General features: G+C 42.9%; 1 protein-coding gene across 2 annotated transcripts in view; it reads left to right on the plus strand.

Moving 5' to 3' along the window:
* The window catches only part of klhl2 (kelch-like family member 2), a 147828-nt gene that overhangs the window by 113551 nt on the left and 12128 nt on the right, over positions 1–22149 (plus strand). For both annotated transcript variants that reach the window (XM_043698470.1, XM_043698465.1), the window contains one exon: positions 18145–18246. In XM_043698470.1, coding sequence (XP_043554405.1) covers positions 18145–18246 — 102 coding nt within the window. The remainder of the gene's footprint in view (positions 1–18144; positions 18247–22149) is intronic.

Below are 22149 nucleotides of genomic sequence, written 5' to 3' on the forward strand. Positions count from 1 at the left end.
CTTTGCACAAATTTTGAATTAGCAAATGTTATTCCCTTGTTCAAGAAGGGGAGTAGAGACAATCCTGATAATTATAGAACAGTGAGCCTTACTTTGGTTGTGGGTGAACTGTTGGAAAGAGTGATGAGAGAGGATTTATAACCATCTAGAAAGGGATAAATTGATTAGCGATAGTCAACATCGTTTTGTGAAGGGTAGGTTGACTCATAAACCTTAGAGTTCTTTGAGAACGTGACCAAACAGGTGGATGAGGGTAAAGCAGTTGATGTGGTGTATATGGATTTCAGTAAGGCATTTGATTAGGTTCCCCACACCAGGCTATAGCACAAAATACGGGGGCATGAGATTGAGGGTGATTTAGCAGTTTGGATCAGAAATTGACTAGCTGAAAGAAGAAAGAGGGTGGTGGTTAATGGGAAATATTTTTGGAGTTCAGTTACTAGTGGTATACCTCCAGGATCTGTTTTGGGTCAACTGCTGTTTGTCATTTTTATAAATGACCAGGATGAGGGAATAGAAGGATTGGTTAGTAAATTTACAGATGACACTAAGGTTGGTATAATTTTGCATAGTGACGAAGGATGTTAAAGGTTACAGAGGGACAGAGATAGGCTGCAGAACTGGGCTGAGAGGTGGCAAATGGAGTTTAATGTGGAAAAGTGTGAGGTGATTCACTTTGGAAGGAGTAACAGGAATGCATGGTACTGGGCTAAAGGTAAAATTCTTGGTAGTGTAGATGAGCAGAGAGATCTTGGTGTCCATGTACATAGGTCCTTAAAAGTTGCCACCCAGGTTGACCGGGTTGTTAAGGCATATGGTGTTTAAGCTTTTATTGGTAGAGGGATTGTGTTTTGGAGCAATGAGGTCATGCTTCAGCTGACCAAAATTCTGGTGCGGCTGCACATGGAACATTGCTTGCAGTTCTGGTCACTGCATTATAGGAAGGATGTGGAAGCGTTGGAAAGGGTGCAGAGGAGATTTACTAGAATGTTGCCTGGTATGAGGAAAGGCTCAGGGACTTGAGGCTGTGTTTGTTAGAGAGAAGAAGGTGGAGAGGTGACTTAATTGAAACATTATAATTTAATCAGAGGGTTAGGGTGGACAGTGAGAGCCTTTTTCCTTAGATGGCGATGGCTAGCACAAGGGGACATAACTTTAAGTTAAGGGATGATAGATATAGGACAGGTGTCAGAGGTAGTTTCTTTACTCAGAAGAAAGTCACCTCAAACTGCTTCTAACAAAAACAGCCTCCAGTCCCTCAGCCTTTCCTCATAAGACCTACCCTCCATACCAGGCAACATCCTGGTAAATCTCCTCTGCATCCTTTCCAAGACTTCCACATCCTTCCTATAATGCGGTGACCAGAACTGTATGCAATACTCCATGTCTGGCCACACCAGAGTGGAAAGCACTGCCTACAACAGTAGTAGACTTGCCAACTTTAAGGGCATTCAAATAGTCATTGGATAGGCATATGGATGAGAATGGATTCGTGTAGGTTTAGATGGGCTTCAGATTGGTTTCACAGGTCTATGCAACATCGAGGGCCGATGGGCCTTTTCTGTGCTTTAAAGTTCTCTGTTTTATGGTGTATGAATTTCAGTGCCCGCGTGGTGTTAGTCTCAAAGACTGGATTGTTTGTCTCCAAGACTGGTGGATCATGTCAAACAGAACACCCCTACATCAAACAGAATACGCAACAAGCAATGTAGCCAACCAGTATACAGTTGAAAAAGTCTCAAAACAGTGCCCAACTTCAGATGTAATGTGGCAAGTGGACAACTTTAGTTACATAATCAGAGTGTACAATGTGTAACGCTGCCAACCAGTTTGTTTGTCAAAGTCGAAGAGTGTGGTGCTGGAAAAGCACAGCTGGTCAGTCAGTATTCGAGGGACAGGAGAGTTGATGTTTCGAGCATAAGCTCTTCATTAGGATTATTCCTGATGAAGAGCTTATGCTCAAAGCGTCAACTCTCCTGCTCCTCGGATGCTGCCTGACCAGCTGTGCTTTTTCAGCATCACACCCTTTGACTCTGATCTCCAGCATCCGCAGTTCTCACATTCTCCTAGTTTGTTTGTCAATTAGACTTAGTCTGCTCATGCATGTACTGAAAGCTGCATGTGCACATACTGTGTTTCAGCAAAACAACGTAGTTGGCAGCCATTCCCTTTTCTCTGTTTATTTCTTAGGGTAATGCCTTGACAACAGACCAGCAGCCTTGTTTGAAATTTAAAGAAAGCTTAACAGTTAATTAGCAATCATTGGCTAGTTCATTCTCTATGGCAATGCTTCTTACAATGAGGATTCATTTTCCAATAATCAGCATTCCCCTCTCATACAGTATAAATGTTGTTTTCCCTCTACATTGGAATTTCTCACAATTTGTCTTGGAGTACAGGACAAGTTTACAAAAAATGTACTTTTTCAGCAATACTATTTTTTATGATTTTCTTTCCCTTTTCAATAGTTTCTGGATCTCTAGTATTTTTGGCAGGTTTATTGTATTCTCCTCCCCTGTGAAGAAGGACACACAGTAATTATTTAGCTTTTCTTTGCTTTTTCCTTATTTCACATTATAAATTCTGCTGTATATTTGTAATGCACCCATATTTGTCTTTGAGAGTGTGTTGCTGGAAAAGGACACCAGGTCGGGCAGCATCAGAGGAGCAGGAAAATTGATGTTTCGGGCTGGAGCCCTTCATCAGGCCTAAACATCGATTCTCCTGCTCCTTGGATGCTGCCTGACCTGCTGTGCTTTTCTAGCAACACACTCTCATCTCCAGCATCAGCAGACCCCTCTTTGCCAATATCTCCCTTTTTTCATGTTTCTTAATAGATTATATTCTTATTTTCTCACTTTCTTTATCAGTTTCTTAATCCTCCTTTGATAAATTCTAAAATACTCCTCATCTTCAAGGTTATTACTTACTTTGGAAACTTTATCAACCACTTCCATTGATCTAAGAGAAGAAAGAAAATTTACAGCCCAAGAACAGACCCTATGGCCCTCCAAGCCTGAGCCGATCAAAATCCACTTTCTAAACCTATCGCCCAATTCCTAAGCATCTGTATCCCTCTGCTCCCCACCTACTCATGCATCTATCCAGATGCATCTTAAATGAATCTACCGTGCCTGCCTCTACTACCTCTGCTGGCAATGCGTTCCAGGCACCTACCACCCTTTGGTGTAAAGGACTTGCTGTGTATATCCCCCTTAAACGTTTCATCTCTCACCTTGAAAGCGTGACCTCTTGTTAATAGACAATAGACAATAGGTGCAGGAGCATGCCGTTCTGCCCTTCGAGCCTGCACCACCATTCATTATGATCATGGCTGATCATCCTCAATCAATATCCTGTTCCTGCCTTATCTCCATAACCCTTGATTCCACTATCCTTAAGAGCTCTATCCAACTCTTTCTTGAAAGTGTCCAGAAACTTGGCCTCCACAGCCTTCTGGGGCAGAATATTCCACACACCCACCACTCTCTGGGTGAAGAATTTTCTCCTCAACTCTGTTCTAAGTGGCCTACCCCTTATTTTTAAACTGTGTCCTCTGATTCGGGACTCACCCATCAGCAGAAACATGCTTCCTGCCTCCAGAGTGTCCAATCCTTTAATAATCTTATACGTCTCAATCAGATCCCCTCTCAGCCTTCTAAACTCAAGGATATACAAGCTCAGTCACTCTAGTCTTTCAGCGTAAGATAGTCCCGCCATTCTGAGAATTGACCTCGTGAACCTACGCTGCACTCCCTCAATAGCCAGAATGTCTTTCCTCAAATTTGGAAACCAAAACTGCGCACAATATTCCAAGTGCGGTCTCACTAGGGCCCTGTACAGCTGCAGAAGGACCTCTTTGCTTCTATACTCAATTCATCTTGTTATGAAGGCCAGCATGCTATTAGCTTTCTTCACTGCCTGCTGTACCTGCATACTTGCTTTCATTGACTGATGTACAAGAACACCTAGATCTCGTTGTACTGCCCCTTTACCTAACTTGACTCCGTTTAGGTAGTAATCAGCCTTCCCGTTCTTGCCACCAAAGTGGACAACCACACATTTATCCACATTAAACTGCATCTGCCATGCATCCGTCAACTCACCTATCCTGTCCAGGTGACCCTGTATTCTCCTATCATCCTCCTCACATTTCACCCTGCCACCCAGCTTTGTGTCATTAGCAAATTTCCTAATATTACTTTTAATACCTTCATCTATATCATTAATGTACATTGTAAAAAGCTGCGGTCCGGCACTGTGGCATACCACTGGTCACCGCCTGCCATTCCGAAAGGGAGCCGTTTATCACTACTCTTTGTTTCCTGTCAGCCAACCAATTTTCAATCCGTGTCAGTATTTTACCCCTAATACCATGTGCCGTAATTTTGCTCACTAACCTCCTATGTAGGACTTTATCAAAGGTTTTCTGAAAGTCCAGGTACACTACATCCACTGGATCTCCCTTGTCCATCTTCAGAGTTACATCCTCAGAAAATTCCAGAAGATTAGTCAAGCACGATTTCCCCTTCATAAATCCATGCTGACTCTGACCTATCCTGTTACTGTTATCCAGATGTGTCGTAATTATCTACAGGAATAGTGCCAGTAGACTGGAGGAAAGCAAATGTGGTTCCCTTGTTCAAGAAGGGGAGTAGGGATAACCCTAGTAACTATAGGCCGGTGAGTCTCACTTCTGTTGTGGGCAAAGTCTTAGAGAGAATAGTAAGGGATAGGATTTATGCACATCTAGATAGGAATAATGTGAACAAGGATAGTCAGCATGGTTTTGTAAAGGGCAGGTCGTGCCTCACAAACCTTATTGAATTCTTTGAAAAGGTGACAAAGGAGGTTGATGAGGGGAAAGCGGTAGATGTGGTATATATGGATTTTAGTAAGGCGTTTGATAAGATTCCCCATGGTAGGCTACTGCAGAAAATACGGAGATATGGCATCGAGGGTGAGTTGGAGGTTTGGATTAGAAATTGGCTGGATGGAAGAAGACAGAGGGTAGTAGTTGATGGCAAAGTTTCTTCATGGAGTGCCGTCACTAGCGGTGTTCCGCAAGGATCTGTTTTGGGACCATTGCTGTTTGTCATTTTTATAAATGACCTGGAAGAGGGGTTAGAAGGTTGGGTAAGCAAGTTTGCGGATGATACGAAAGTCGGAGGAGTTGTTCACAGTGAGGAAGGATGTGGCAGGTTACAGCAAGATATAGAGAAGCTGCAGAGCTGGGCAGAAAGGTGGCAGATGGAATACAATGTAGCTAAGTGCGAGGTGATTCACTTTGGGAAGAATAACAAAAAGATGGGGTACTGGGCTAATGGTCGGATACTTGGTAGTGTGGATGAGCAGAGGGATCTTGGTGTCCATGTACACAGATCTCTGAAAGTTGCCACCCAGGTAAATAGTGCAGTGAAGAAGGCATATGGCGTACTGGCTTTTATTGGTAGAGGAATTGAGTTCCGGAGCCCTGAGGTCATGATGCAGAGTGGGCATAGCTTTAAATTAAGGGGTGGTCGGTATAGGACAGATGTTAGGGGTAGATTCTTTACTCAGTGAGTCGTGAGTTCATGGAATGCCCTGGCAGTAGCAGTGGTGGACTCTCCCTCTTTATGGGCATTTAAGCGGGCATTGGATAGGCATATGGAGGATAGTGGGCTAGTGTAGGTTAGGTGGGCTTGGATCGGTGCAACATCAAGGGCCAAAGAGCCTGTACTGCGCTGTATTTTTCTATGTTCTAATTTCGTCCTTTGTAATTGACTCCAGTATTTTTCCCACCATTGAGGTCAGACTAATTGGGCAACATCAAGGGCCAAAGAGCCTGTACTGCGCTGTATTTTTCTATGTTCTATGTTCTAATTTCGTCCTTTGTAATTGACTCCAGTATTTTTCCCACCATTGAGGTCAGACTAATTGGTCCAAAATTCTGTTTTCTCTCTCCCTCCTTTCTTAAAAAGTGGGACAACATTAGCCACCCTCCAATCTGCAGGAACTGATCCTGAATCTATAGAACATTGGAAAATGATCACCAACGCATCAATGATTTCTAGAGCCACCTCCTTCAGTACCCTGGGATGTAGACCATCAGGTCCTGGGGACTTATCAGCCTTCAGACCTAACAGTCTCTCCAACACCATTTCCTGCCTAATATAAATTCCCTTCAGTTCAGGTCCTTCGGCCACTATTACATCTGGGAGATTGCTCATGTCTTCCCCAGTGAAGACAGATCTAAAGTTCCAATTCAACTCTTCTGCCATTTCTTTGTTCCCTGTAATAAATTCACCAGTTTCTGTCTTCAAGGGTTCAATTTTAGTCTTAACTATTTTTTTTCTTTTCACATACCTAAAAAAGCCTTTACTATCCTCCTTTATATTTTTGGCCAGTTTATCTTAGTACCTTATTTTTTCTTTGCGTATTTCCTTTTTAGTTATCCTCTGCTGTTCTTTCAAAGCTTCCCAGTCCACCGATTTCCCATTCATCTTTGTTATGTTATACTTTTCCCCTTTTGTCTTTACATGGTCCTTAACTTCCCTCGTCAGCCATGGCCACCCCGCCTCCCCTTCCTCCTTTTTGGAATGAACTGATCCTGCATCTTCTGCATTATACCCAGAAATACTGCCATTGTTGTTCCACTGCCATCCCTACTAGGGTATTGCACCGTTGAACTTTGGCCAGCTCTTCCCTCATAGCTCCATAGTTCCCCTTATTCAACTGAAATATTGTTACTTCTGATTCTACCCTCTCCCTTTCAAACTGCAGATTAAAGCTTATTGTACTGTGGTCACTACCTCCTAATGGCTCCTTTACTTCGAGGTCCCTGATCAAATCCAGTTCGTTGCACAACACCAGATCCAGAATTGCTTTCTCCCTGGTAGGCTCCAGCACAAGCTGTTCTAAGAATCCATCTTGGAGGCACTCCACAAACTCCCTTCCTTGGGGTCCAGTACCAGCCTGATTCTCCCAGTCTACCTGCATGTTGAAATCCCCCATAACAACTGTAGTAATATTTTTGCGACAGGCCAATTTCAGCTCCTTATTCAACTTACACACTACATCCAGGTTACTTTTTGGGGGCCTGTGGATAACTCCCATGAGGGTCTTTCTACCCTTAGAATTTCTCGGCTCTATCCATACTGACTCTACATCCCCTGATTGTAGGTCCCCCCCCGCACAAGGGACTGAATATCATTCCTTACCAACAGGGCCACCCCCACCCCCTCTGTCCGTCAGTCTGTCCTTATGATAGCACATATAGCCTTGAATATTCATTTCCCAGGCCCTGTCCACTTGAAGCCATGTCTCCGTTATCCCCACAGCATCGTAACTGCCAATTTCCAAATGAGCCTCAAGCTTATCCACCTTATTTCTAATGCTTCGTGCATTCATTTATAATATTTTTAATTTGTTACTCCCCTCACCCTTCCTATTAATCCCTATTTCACTTGACCTTACAGCATGATCCTTTTTTGAGTTTTCTGCTCCATTGATTCCATTGTCTTTCTTGACTTCTCTTGTTCTAACTTACCCTTTATCCAGTCTGTCCCCCCCACCCCTGCTATTTAGTTTAAACGCAGCTGTGTTGCAGTGGCAAACCTATCTGCCAGAATGCTGGTCCCCCACCTATTAAGGTGCAACCCGTCCCTCTTGTATAATTTGATCCTTACCGCTAAGCATACCCCAGTGATCCAAGAATTTAAATCCTTGCTTCCTGCACCAGTACCCCAGCCACACATTCAAGTCCATTATCTCCATGTTCCTGTCCTCTCCAGCCCGAGGAGCTGGAAGCAAACCAGAGATAACCACCCTGGACGTCCTGCTTTCCAGCTTTCTTCAGAGTTCTCCGAAGTCCTGCTGTAGAATGTCCGTCCTCTTCTTCCCGACATCATTTGTGCTGACATGCACCACCACCTCTGGCTCTTCACCTTCGCCCTTGAGGATTTCCTGCACTCTGTCTGCGATGTCCTTAATCCTGGCACCAGGTAGGCAACACACCATCCTCAAATCCCGCCTGTTGCCGCAGAAACTCCTTTCAGTCCCTCTCACTATGGAGTCCCCTATTACCATGGCTCTGTGTGATGTCTGACTTTTCGTCTCTGCCTCCACACCAGTGTCTGATTGGCAGACCTGACCGCCTCACGGACTGGCAGTGACATCTGTCTCTACAGTTTCCAAGAGTTTGAACCTGTTCCTGACAGGTAGTTCTTCCGGGGTCTCTTGCACTTGTCTCATCTCTGCCTTCCTCATCGTCTTCTCCCTTCTACTCTCTTCTGGTGTGCTCGGTGTAATAACCTCGCTGAAGGTCCTGTCCAGAAAGATCTCGTTCTCTCATTTGAGCCTGAGGTCATCTAGTTCTTTCTTCAGTGCTGCAGTATGCTCTGTCAGAAGCTGAATGTGTACGCGCTTTCCACAGTTATATGAGCGGAGGGATCCAGTACAATGATTGCAGGGATCTAGTTCAATGAGCGCTGGGATCAAGTACAGTGACCTCCCACATCATGCACGCAGTACACTGAATCAGCTTGGCGGTCATGTCTTCAACTGTGGCATAATCACTTCTCACAACTTTTGTTGAAGATTCCTGAGCCAACGACTTGCTCTTTTCTCAACAGAAACTTCCCTCAACCCCCGTGTTTTGTTGCAAGTCGGTGGACTATTAATTTAGGTTAGAGGAGGAGGGTGGGAGGGAGGAGCTGAAAAATGTGTTGCTGGAAAAGCGTAGCGGGTCAGGCAGCATCAAAGGAGCAGGAGAATCGACGTTTTGGGCATAAGCCCTTCAGGGTGGGAGGGAGGCCCTACTGTGTAGGACCTGGGGCCTAGAACATACCTACTTAAATAACACTCACCCGCCTTCCCAACAGCCTCTGCGCTCCGACTTCACTTCCGCCCATTGAATCCTTCATCTTGGTAAAAAGCTTATCTCTGTCTACCCTGTGTATACCCTTCATGATTTTGTAGACCTCAATCAGGTCCCCCCACTATCTCCTTTTTTTCTAATGAAAACAAAGCTAACCTATTCAACCTCTCTTCATAGCTAGCACCTTCCATACCAGACAATATCCTCGTAAACCTTCTCTGCACCCTCTCCAAAGTGTCCACATCCTTTTGGTAATGTAGTGACCAGAACTGTACACAGTATTTAAATGCAGCCGAACCAAAGTCTTGTACAATTTTAACATGACCTGCTAGCTCCTATACTCAATACCCCGTCCGATGAAGGCAAGCATACCATGTGCCTTCTTGACCACTCTATCCACCTGTGCAGCCACCTTCAGGGTACAATGGACCTGCATTCCCAGATCTCTCTGCTCATCAACTATACTTATACAGTGTCGTTCGCACTAGAATTATCACCAAAATGCATCACCTCACATTTGCCTGGATTGAACTCCACCTGCCACTTCTCTGTCCAACTCTCCAGTCTATCTGTATTCTTCTGTATTCTTTGACTGTCCCCTATGCTTTCTGCTACTCCACCAATCTTCGTGTCATCTGCAAACTTACTGATCATACCAATAATGGCCTTTTCCAAATCACTTATGTATATCACAAACAACAGTGGCTCCAGCACTGATCCCTGTGGAGCCCCACTGGTCACCCTTCTCCATTTCAAGAAACTCCCTTCAACTCCCTTCTCCTGTTGCTCAACCAGTTCTTTATCCACCTAGCTAGAACACTCTGCACACCATGTGACTTCATTTTCTCCATTAGTTTACCATGTGGAACTTGCTCAAAAGCCTTACTAAAGTCCATGTATATGACATCTATAGCCCTTCCTTCATCTATCAACTTGGTCACTTCCTCGAAGAACTCTAAGGCACAATCTACCCCACACAAAACCATGTTGCCTATTACTGAAAAGCCCATTCTTTTCCAAATATAAGTAGAGTTTATCCCTCAGTACCTTCTCCAGCAACTTTGCAGCCACTGACGTCAGGCTCACTGGTCCTGTAGTTACCTGGAATATCCCGACTACCCTCCTTGTACAGGGGGACACCATGAGCAACTGTCCAGTCTTCTGGCACCTCACCTATGTTTAAGGATGCTACAAAGATATCTGTCAGGGTCCCAGCTATTTCCCCTCTTGCTTCCCTCAGCAACCTGGTCCTGGGAATTTGTCCACCTTCATATCCTTTAGCCTACCCAACATATCTTCCCTCCTTATGTCAACATATGATCCAGAGTAAACAAACTTGTATTTCTAATCTCAGCATTCATCACTTCCCATTCCTCAGTGAACACTGATGCAAAGTAATCATTTGAGAATCTCACCTATTTTCTCAGGTTTGACACAATCTTCCTTCCTTTATCCTTTCTCTGGTTACCCTCTTGCTTCTTATATAAGAATAAAAGGCCTTGGGATTCTCCCTAAAGGGTATTTCATGATCCCTTTTAGCCTGCATTAAAGTATATGCACTTCAGGCTGCCAGTTCTTTTGCGTTCATCTGCTCTCTGCCTACTCTTCCCCTTGGTAATGCTAACTTTGTGATCCTTACCATCTTTAGTTTCCACCTCACTATCTACTAGTCTTCTCTTCTGGTTCCCAGCCCCCTGCCACATTAGTTTAAAACCTCCCCAACAGCAGTAGCAAAACCTCCCCCTGGGACATTAGTTCCAGTCTGGTTCAGGTGTAAACTATCCAATTTGTATTAGTCCCACCTTCCCCAGAGCCAGTCCCTGTGTCCCACAAATCTGAACCCCTCCTTCCTACACCATCCCTGAAGCCACATGTTCATCCTGCCTATTCTTTCATTTCTACCCTGGCTAGCATGTGGCACTGGTAGCAATCCCAAGATCACTACCTTTGAGGTCCTCCTCTTTAACTTCTTTCCTAGCTCCCTGAATTATTCTTCTCAGGACTTCATCTCGTTTTTTACTTATATCGTTGGTGCCTATATGCACCAAGACAACTGGCTGTTCACCCTCCCCTTTTAGAATGCTTTGCAGCTGACCGGTGACATCCCTGACCCGAGCACCTGGGAGGCAATATACCATCCGGGAGTCTCGTTTTTGGCCATAGAACTGCCTATCTACTCACCTTACAATAGAATCCCCTATGACTATGACCCTATGACTCTTTTTCCTGCCAGTCTGAACAGCAGTGCCCGCCACGGTGCCATGATCCTGGCAACTGCTGCCCTCCCCTGGTGAGCCATTTCCCCAAAAGTATCCAAAACGTTATCTGTTTTGGAGGGAGATGACCGCAGGGTACACCTGCAGTGCCTTCCTACTCTTCCTCTGCCTGTTGGTCACACATTCACTGTCTCCCTCAGCGACTCTAACCTGCGGTGTGACCAATTAACTAAACATGGTATCCATGACCACCTCAGCATCGCGGATGCTCCACAGTGAGTCCATCCGCAGCTTCAAAGCCATCATGCGGTCAAACAAGAGCTGCACTGGACACACTTCGTACAAGTTTAAGAGTCAGGAATGTCAGCAACTTCCCTGAGCTCCCACATCAAGCAAGAGGCACATGTCACGGGTCTGAGGTCCCCCTGCCATTGTAAGCCTTGGCTTTAACTCAACTAAGTAATACCAAGCAATGCACTTAAATATATGGAAGAAAAGAAACCTGACCTTAGAGTCTTTTTTCTTCTGGTTAGAGGAGGGTGAACGGGAGGGAGATTCTACACGTGTAGTATCTCTGGTTTAGCCATTGCCAAAATTTATACTAAGTCCTTACCTTCCCGGCAACCACCTTGTCTCCAATGTTACCTCCGCTCTGTCTCCCGCTGCTCCTGGACAGGAAAAAGATCTAATAGATCTTTAACTTTCCTTGTTAACCGTAGTTGGTTTTGTAGAATCCTGACAGTGTGGAAGTAGGCCATTTGAGTCCACGCTGTCCCTCTGAAGAGCTTTCCACCCAGACCCACCCCACTACCCTATCCCTGTAACCTTGCAATTCCCATGGCTAATCCACCTAGCCTGCACATCCCTGGACACTATATAGTCAATTTAGCATGGCCAATCCACCTAAACCTGCACACCTTTGGATCGTGGCAGGAAACTGGAGCACTTGGAGGAAACCCACGCAGACACAGGGAGAATGTCCAAACTCCACACAGACAGTTGCCTGAGGCTGGAATCGAACGCTGCTAACCACTGCGCCACTGTGACACTCCTATTTTTCTTGTTGGGGTTTTTGGTACTTTTAAATCTATGTATGTTTATTGTAAACCATGTGTTAATTCCTTGAGTACTAACTGTTGCCTGTCTTTGATGTATCCTCCCTGTCTACCATAGCTAACTTGTTCCTTATGCCTTTATCATTTCCTTAGTTTACACTTTAAGATCCTAGTTTCAGTTTGAATTATATCATTTTCTAATTTGGAGGATGTTATATCATGGTCACCCTTCCCTGAAGGTTTTTGTGCAACAATGCTATTAATTTACAATTTTCATTGTATGATAATAAATCTGCAGTAGTCAGATCCTAGTTCATTCCTTAACACACTGCTGTAGAAAACCAGTTGTTAACTTCCCAGGAATTCATCCTCCCCAGTATTGGGGATTATTAAATCTCCACTGATCGTATGTAGATATCCATACTTACTGCATCACATACCTGACATTACCACTATACTCTGGCCTATAAACAATCTGCACCAATGTTTGTTGTCCCTTGCTTTTTTTGTAGCTCCACCCAACTGTTCATCAAATTAAAAGAGAAGATATATTTCCATCTGTTAATATCAGCATTACTCCCCCTCCTTTGTCACTTCTTAGTGCCTTCCTATATGTTGGATATCCTTGAATAATCAGTTTCTATCTTAGGTCACCCTATACCCTATGTTTTTGTAATGGTACCATAGGACCCATCCAGTATGGAAGCAGGCATTCAGCCCATCAAGTCCACACTGACCCTCTGATGAGCATCCCACCCAGACCAACCCCAGCCTCGCCACCTGAGGTCACTGCCTTAGAGGTCCTAATTTTCAACCTCCTTTCCGAGATTCATAATCTCTGCTTTCAGGATCTCATCTCTCTTTCCACCAATGTTCTTGGTACCAATATGTATCATGCACTGCAGCTATTCATTGATCCCTAAATGAATGCCCTGCAGCCACTTTGAGAGATCTTTCGCCCTGACAATAGCGAGATAACATACTATCTTGAAATTAAATGCACAGCTGCAGGTACACTTTAACTCTTGTAAGTTCCCGTAGAAAACTTCTTACCTTTGCACATTACACCTACACTTACTCTCATACACTCTTACATGTCACTTGCATGCCTGGTTTGTTTGCCATTTGGCCCATTTTGTCCAGACTGTGTTCTCAAATTAGCATGATGACTTTGGCATTGTCCTGCCTTGTCTTTATACCTTCACATATTGTTTACATTTGAATACTTATCTCATGCCCTCTTGAATGCATCGAATGAGCCTACCTCCACCAGACTTCAGTCAGTGCATTCTCGAACCAAACCACCTGTTGTGTGAAAACGTTTTTTTTCTTGCAACATTTTTACTCCTGTTGCAAAGCAATTTAAACTGTGGCCACTCTATCCAGCCTCCCCATGATTTTAGAACATTACACCGCAGTACAGGCCCTTCTGCCCTTGATGTTGTACTGACCTGTGAAACCAATCTGAAGCCCACCTAACCTACAGTATTCCATTCTCATCCATATGCCTATCCAATGACTATTTAAATGCCCTTAAGGCTGGCAAGTCTATTACTGTTGCAGGCAGTACATTCCACTCCCCTACTACTGAGTAAAGAAACTACCTCTGACATTTGTCCTGTATCTATCACCCCTCAATTTACCCTTTTGCTGGCCTTCGCCATCCGAGGAAAAAGGCTCTCACTGTGCACCCTATCTAACCCTCTGATTATCTTATACATCTCAATTAAGTCACATCTCAACCTTCTCTCTAATGAAAACAGCCTCAAGGTCCTCAGCCTTTCCTCATAAGACCTTCCCTCCATACCATGCAACATCCTAGTAAACCTCCTCTAAACCCTTTCCAAAGCTTCCACATCCTTCCTATAATACGGTGACCAGAACTGTACACAATACTCCAAGTGTGGCCGGACCAGAGTTTTGTACAGCTGCAGCATGACCTCATGGTTACGAAACTTCATTCCTCTACCAATAAAAGCTAACATACCGTATGCCACCTTAACAACTCTATCAACCTGGGTGGCAACTTTCAGGGATCTATGTACATGGACATTGAGATCCCTCTGCTCATCTACACTACCAAGATTTTTACCATTAGCCTAGCATTCTGCATTCCTGTTTCTCCTTCCAAGGTGAATCACCTCACACTTCTCCACATTAAACTCCAATTGCCACCTCTCGGCCCTCTGTAACCTACAACATCCTTCGTCACTATCCACAACTCTACCGACCTTAGAGTCATCCGCAGATTTACTAACCCATCCTTCTATGCCCTCATCCAGGTCTTTATAAAAATAATAAACAGTAGTGGACCCAAAACAGATCCTTGCGGTACAGCACTTGTAAATGAACTCCAGGATTAGTAATTCACATCAACCACCGCCCTCTGTTTTCTTTCAGCCAGCCAATTTCTGAACCAAACCACTAAATCACCCTCAATCCCATGCCTCCGTATTTTGAGCAATAGCCTACTGTGGGGAACCTTATCAAACGCCTTACTGAAATCCATATATACCTCATCAACTGCTTTACCCTCATCCACTGTTTGGTCACCTTCTCAAATAACTCAATAAGGTTTGTGAGGCACGACCTACCCTTCACAAATTACCTTTCTACCCTTGAAAACTTTTCTCAGACCTCCTCCTAGCCTTTTACTCTCCAAGTTTCTCAGCCCCGCAACCAATCTTGTAAACCTCCTTTGCGCTCTGTCCAACACAATCACATCCCTCCTGGATATGTTGCCCAGAACTGTCCACAACATTGTAACCATTGTCTAATAGAAATTCACCAACAACACCTTGCTCTTGTACGCTATGTCCCTGCTAATAAAGCTCAGGATACTGTATGCTTTAGGACCTGCGTTCTTTATCTGTTCTGATTCTTTCAGTGATCTATACACTTATATTCCCAGGTTCCTCTGCTCCTGGACTCCCTTGAGAATTATACCCTGTAGGTTTATTGTCTGCCTGTGTTCTTCCTTCCAAAATGCATCAGTCCTCACTACCTTGCATTGAATTTCATCTGTCATTAATGCAAAATGGAAAACAGGTTAGTGAGTGAGGTGGACTCTGGACTGCTTCATGACCTTCATGATACTGTGCCTTTAACCTGCCATGTGATCACCTTTTGAAACCTATCACCGTGGTAACTCTAGCCATTGCTTGAGTTCCAAAATACAGAGCTAAAGTTTTGGCAGCTGGTAACACGTCTTGTACATGTTTTCATGTAGGACATGTGAAGTGTCCACACCACCCCCAACCCCATGTGCCGTAGGCTGGATGTTTCGCTTGGCTGAACTGATCTAGCATGCCTTAAGCATACCATCCTACTAGTATACTAATAAATTACACAAGTTTTGAAAGATTACCAAGCAAAACACTTAAACAATCACTAAGCTGATTCACAATGACATCACTGATTTTTGTTTCGTCCCTTGCAGCACAATTGGTCCACAATGTTCTTGGTACCAATATGTACCATGCACTGCAGCTATTCATCGTCCCCCAAATGAATGCCTTGCAGCCACTTTGTAAGATCTTCCTCCCTGACAATTGGGAGGTAACATACCATCTTGAAATCAAATGCACAGCTGCAGGTACACTCAAACTCTTGTGATGCTAAACTGTGAAACTTTCAGAGCATGGTTTTCAGAATCCTGCTTAACGATCCATTCTGTAGCTACTGATTCAATCCCTTTCTCTGGCAATGCTTTGAGATTAAATCAGTCTGTTTGTATTCTTGGTGTCATGTTTGATCATATTATGATCTTCTGATCACACCTGACTTTCTTTTGTCTTGTCTCAGCTCAAATATTTCTTCAACCCTCATTCATGCCTTTGTTACCTCTAATTTCAACAATTTCAAAACACACTTAACTGATCTCCCACATTCTACAATAAATTAACCTGAGGTCATTCAGAACAGATGTCCTTGCTTTAATTCATACCAAGTCCCATTCATCAATAACCCTGTGCTTACTAATCTATATTGGCCCATGGTCAAGCAATCCCTTGAATTCAAATTCTTGTTGTCAAAGCTGTCCATGGTCTTATGCCTCCTATTTTTGTAATCCCAGGCCCCACAACACCTTGGGATGCTTTATTACATTGAAAGCACTACGTTAATATAATTTTGTCAATGCGCTTTGGTTTCTGAGCAATCTTGCTTGGGTCAGGGTCTGGAAGGCATCAACCTTCATCTTGTAATAGCTGGTAGCTAATTGTGAACAAGAAGTGCCTTTTTATGAGCAAACTGGCTGATGCCAAAGCCTGGCAAACGTCTGAAGGTTGCCTCCTGGCACAGCAGAGTGAGGAACCAGCAAGGTCTGCCTTCATTCTGAATGCTTGAGGGTCACTGGTGTGGCAGCATATCATCCCGGTGGAGTGGGGTTTGATCCTCACTGTGATGGCCTGAAAACTGTGTAAATGCTGATTTCCCTTTTGTAATCTTCAGAGCATCCTTCATTAAGGACCCCTAATTAAATGGGGCTTCTGAAGGCAGCCACTTAGCACCCAGTCCATTGGCAGCTTTTACTTGGCTACCTTCAGGAGACTGAGCAGATCGGCGGACCTCTGAAGCCATCTGAAAGGGGCCCCAAACGTTATTCTGTTCCTAACCGAAGGTGATAAGATTCTGTTATATAAAATCCTTTACATTTTCATAATATGTTTAAAAAATATTTATGCCATCAAATTGCACTCCCAAATCATTTGTAAAATTTACCAACCATCTGAAATATGTAACTTAGTACCAACAATGCAAATATTCTATTTACTGTCAATGTAAATCATCCATTTATTTTGCTACTTTTATAATGCATCCTTACTAAAGTCTGAAAGGACCCAATAGCAAGCATACTCCCCACTTGGCTCTGTCGCTGTTACTTGGTATAAATTGCTTGGCAAAGTTTATGACATTTAATTTGAGTATATTAGTAATTTGCAGTAAATATAAAATGATTAAAATAGAATGATGATTAGTAGTGGGGGTGGGTGTCTTGGTATCATAACAGGTACCATATGTATACCTGCACCTCTTGATCAACCTAATGTAGGCTGGCGATGAAATGAGTTAGTGTTGGAGGTGGGAGTATTTGGTGGGAGAAATGGAAAGACCTGACAACAATTGAGAGATCATGCAGGAAGTCAGAAATAGAAATCTAGTAGAAGGTAAGTAACAGTGTCAAATTGAAAAATCCGCTTAATATATATAAAAAGATGAACGTAGCTAAGAAGAGAATAAAAGCAGGCACCTTGCACTATGGTCCATTTGATGGATAAAATGACTTCTGCCAAAAGTGTGTGTTTTACTCAACTTGACCTCTGATCATGTGACTGTGATAAGTTGAAGGACACCAGAGGCAGCATGGCAGACAGGCATTTTTCCCAGATGGTAAGTTTACTTAGAAGCCTAAAGACGTGAAAAGCTATTGAGCTAACTTTTCTCAGATGGTCTCTGAGCAAGAGAACTTGGTCTGAGTTTCTGCTAAATAATGAAACCCTGCTAGCAAATGCACAAGCATGAATATCTGTTAAAGGCAGAATTGGGCTGTGACCCCTCAAATTGCATGCTGATACTCATTTTCTAGGCTTACACATGAAAAAGAGCCACTTGAAGTTGGGGGATGGTGGTGGGGGAGGGGGGAAGAAGGTGCTGCTGTGCCCTAGAACTCTTAATTCTATGTATGTTCATAACTCCTTCAAGATAAGTTAGAGCAAATGGTGAAAAAAGAGAAATGAGGCAAGGAGTGGATCGACACTTTTTTTAAAAAAAGTTTAAAATGCCATATTTGTCAGGATTGTTGTGATCTTATGATCCAGACATTTTCATGACTGCATGCTGAAAAAGAATAAAATTAAATTCTCTTTCACAACTCACCATGCATGGATTAGGTCTGTTATTTGCAGATTGTAATTAGCTGTATGGGTTTCTATGCATTCATTGTTTATCATACCTATTTGTTGCTATCAGTTTGATATTGTGCGTGAGATTGAACGATCTGTTCTCAATTTTGCAGGTTTATCTTCTGTTGAGGTATACAATGTTAAAGCAAATGAGTGGGTTCACGTCGCCCCAATGAACACCAGGAGGAGTAGTGTGGGCGTTGGTGTTGTTGGAGGTGAGTTCTGCTGAACCGACGGTGCTGTGTAATAATTGGAAAGCTTGTCCCCTTGCTTAAAAGAAAATTGTTCATGGCATGTGGTTCACAGCATTTATTGCCCATCTAAAAACTGCCTTCCCTGTGGCATAAGTATTCCACAATGCAGTTGGGTGGGATTGCTCGATTTTTATCCAGCAATGATGAAAGAACAGTGATATTGTTCCAGAGAGGCTGGTTTTTTAGCTTGTGGGAAGAGGGAAATCTGAAGGTTGTGTGCTCCCATGTGCCTGCTGTCCTCCTCCTAAATGGTAGAGGTCACAAGTTTAGGAGATGGTTTTAAAGTTGCTGCATTTTCTTTTCGTTTTAAAAATAATTTACACTGTAACTCTGTTTTATCTGAGAGAGTCAGACTGGCACAATAAAATCCAAATGCTACACACCCCACCTAGATCTGCAACTTGACTTCATATGCTTTTAAGCTGCCACAGGCACACTCCACAATCATATCTACACTTTAATATCTCCATGCGTGCCAAAAGTATGAACTTCAATAAGTTATAAACTCAGACTTCAAAATGTATCATAGAACAGTACAGGCCTTTTAGCCTATGTGTCTGTGCCAACCATAATGCCATTCTAAACTAATCCTGTCTGCCTGCGCATCGTTCATATTCCATTATTCCCCACCTGTTCATGTGTCTATCTAAATGTCTGTTAAAACGTTTATCGTATTTCCTCCTATCACCTCCCCTGGTAGCGTGTTCCAGGCACCTATCACACTCTGCTTTTAAAAAGAAAACTTGCTTTGCACATATCCTTTCATCTTTCTCACTCTCGCTTTAAACCTGTGCCTTCTAGTATTTGACATTTCCAACCTGGGAAACGAGCCCTGTGTATACACCCTATCAACGCCTCTCATAACTTTATACACTTTCATCAGTTTGTCCCTCAACCTCTAGTTTTAAAAAAAAACTGTTTGTCTAACAGTTGTAGCTGTTCCACTTAAATCCAGGCAACGTCCTGGCAAACCTCTTTTGCATCATCTCCAAAGCCTTCACATACTTCCTATAGCATGGTGAACTACACACAATACTCCAAATGTGGCCTAAGTTTTCTACAACTGCAATAAGACTTGCCAACTCTTACCTTCATCAATCGCAGCATTAAGGTAAGAATACTATATGCCTTTTTTTGCCACCTTTTTTATCCTTGAGTCTTGATGTCCAGGGAGATCAAGATGAGTTAATAAATTTAAAACCTCAACCAATACATAGAATGTAACAACCAAGGAACAAAAGCAAATACAAGCCCACAGAGGGTTGATATTTAGTTCATATTCAAACACACCATTTATTGCCCTGACAAAATGAAACAAAAAACTTCTTATTCTCATACACAAGTTCTTTAGTTTTCTTTTCATACAACAAAGCTGTCTTCTTAACACTTTATTTTAGTCTCAGATTTTATTTCTATACCCAACCTTTGGTTGTAGTTGAAGTGAGAAGTACAGAATGTTTTACATTTGTGACTAAAATCATTGTCAGCTGAAGTCACGACAGGAGAGCTTTCCCACACTCATCTCTGCTGTGACTAATACCAGTTGTCCATTGGATTTCCCAATATTTTTTCTAACATCATAAATTTACACAGAGAATGATCTACTTCTCTGGGAGATTGTTGAAGTGTTTCTCTTTCTTTGATATCAAGACCCCCTCAGTTATCATCTTACCTTACATAAAATTAGATTAAATTAGATTATTTACAGTATGGAAACAGGCCCTTTGGCCCAACAAGTCCACACCGATCTTCTGAAGAGTAACCCACCCAGACCCATTCCCCCTGACTAATGCACCCTACACTATGGGCAGTTTAGCATGGCCAATTCACCTGACCTGCACATCTTTGGACTGTGGGAGGAAACCAGAGCACCCGGAGGAAACCCACGCAGATACAAGGAGAATGTACAAACTCCGCAGACAGTTGCCCGAGATGGGAATTGAACCTGGGTCCCTGGCGCTGTGAGGCAGCAGTGCCGCCCACCTTGCAGAATTTGTAGCACCCTGTCTCTAAAGTATGAATTTGTCTTTTTAAACAATTTTTCTCCTGACTTTTCCACTGCAATTGTTTTTTTTTCCAAGTTATTCACCCATCTCTTGATTCTTTTTCACAAATTTGATCACTTTCTGAGCATAGTGGTATGCTTCATAAGCCTAGAAGCTCACTACTTTCTCAGCTTCTAAGTTTGTCATCCAAACCAATTTGGACAAATGCAACTATCTCTTTAAACATGCCCTGCTCCCCCTTCCTCCAGACTGCTACAGGCAGTGTTTGGACATCTTTGCTGGACACCTTGTCCAACATCAATGGTAGAGAGAAGAAACTGTTTTAAATACCCTTTGTAACAATAGTGTCTGAATCACAGGGGGTTCACAATGATCCCACGATCATTAGACTTCCCCTTCTTGATGGCACTGTTGGCCATACACATTCACCAAGCTCCTTTTATGACACCAGACATTCTCAATCAGTCTTGATCGTGTCGAGATCACCAATTTTAGAAGTTTTGGAGATCTTATAATTTAACCTCTCATACCAAGATTAATTTGTTCACTTGAGACTTTAACCATTAAAGCAATTACAAACAGTCTCGTGCAATAGCTCAAGAAACTTCACTTTGGTTATAAATAAGACCTATTAAAGCAGGGCAGTGGCTTTACATGTGTGTCATGGTTCATGCTTTCTGGTTCATCTTGGTGCACAACTCAACATTGGGTCTCTGCCTCTCTCCAATGCTTTGAGGACATTAAACTTCTTACATGTTCCTTGGTCACTGAAAGATGGTGTTTGTCAGCGCTTTCCATGGCACAACTTGCAGCGTGATCAATTACGTCATTACGTTCATATGGCCTAGGCTAGCCTTGGCGTATGGTAATTGGTATAAGGAGCATGTGACTAATCTCTGGCTCTTAAGGATGATGGACCTTGACTGAAATCACCACCCACTATCTCCTGATTGGTTTCTTAATTTGTCAGTTATCCATGGGGCCACCGCCTTCATTACATTTTATTAATCTCACTTTACGAAGGTAAGAGAATAGTTTGAAATGTTCTTTAGCTCTTTGCTAAAGAAAATGAGAGGGATTTGTAGTCACCACTTAAAGATTTATATTCTTGAGTTGATGTCTCAATATTTGCTTAATTGGTAAAGTTCCTATTAAATCAACACTGACTATTCATTCGTCATTTGTTTGACTTTTTCTTTTGCTGTGTTTGTAGCTATTTTCTAATCAATGTGTTCAGAAATGTTATTACACACTTCTGAAACAGATGGGACTTTGTTGTTACCTTTGACTTTTAATAGTCAAAATCAATACAGAAAATACTAATCTCTACAAGTTGTTTACAGAATTTTAGATTTATAAATGTAAACCCATGTTACAAAGTTAAATCTAATATAAAGGTTACCTTTAGTCAATTGCTATACTTCTAATACACCAACACAAGGACACAGCCATGGCTAGGATTTCTTGATAAGTGCCAACGAGCCTGAGTGTATACTATCTCTATCATGTTTCACCTTGGAAGTCTGGATTTGAAACTAAACAGACGTCCTTATAGCTGTCATTCTAAAACATTAGGTTCTTGCCTTCATTCTGTTCTCAATCCCATGCTGCATTTGTTTGTCAAATGAAGCTAAACTGAGTCATAGGGATGTACAGCACGGAAACAGACCCTTCGGTCCAACCCGTCCATGCCTACCAGATATCCCAACCCAATCTAGTCCCACCTGCCAGCACCCGGCCCATATCCCTCCAAGCCCTTCCTATTCATATACCCATCCAAATGCCTCTTAAATGTTGCAATTGTACCAGCCTCCACCACATCCTCTGGCAGCTCATTCCATACAAGTACCACCCTCTG

Source organism: Chiloscyllium plagiosum, chromosome 1 (genome assembly GCF_004010195.1).
Source record: "Chiloscyllium plagiosum isolate BGI_BamShark_2017 chromosome 1, ASM401019v2, whole genome shotgun sequence".
Classification (NCBI taxonomy): domain Eukaryota; kingdom Metazoa; phylum Chordata; class Chondrichthyes; order Orectolobiformes; family Hemiscylliidae; genus Chiloscyllium; species Chiloscyllium plagiosum.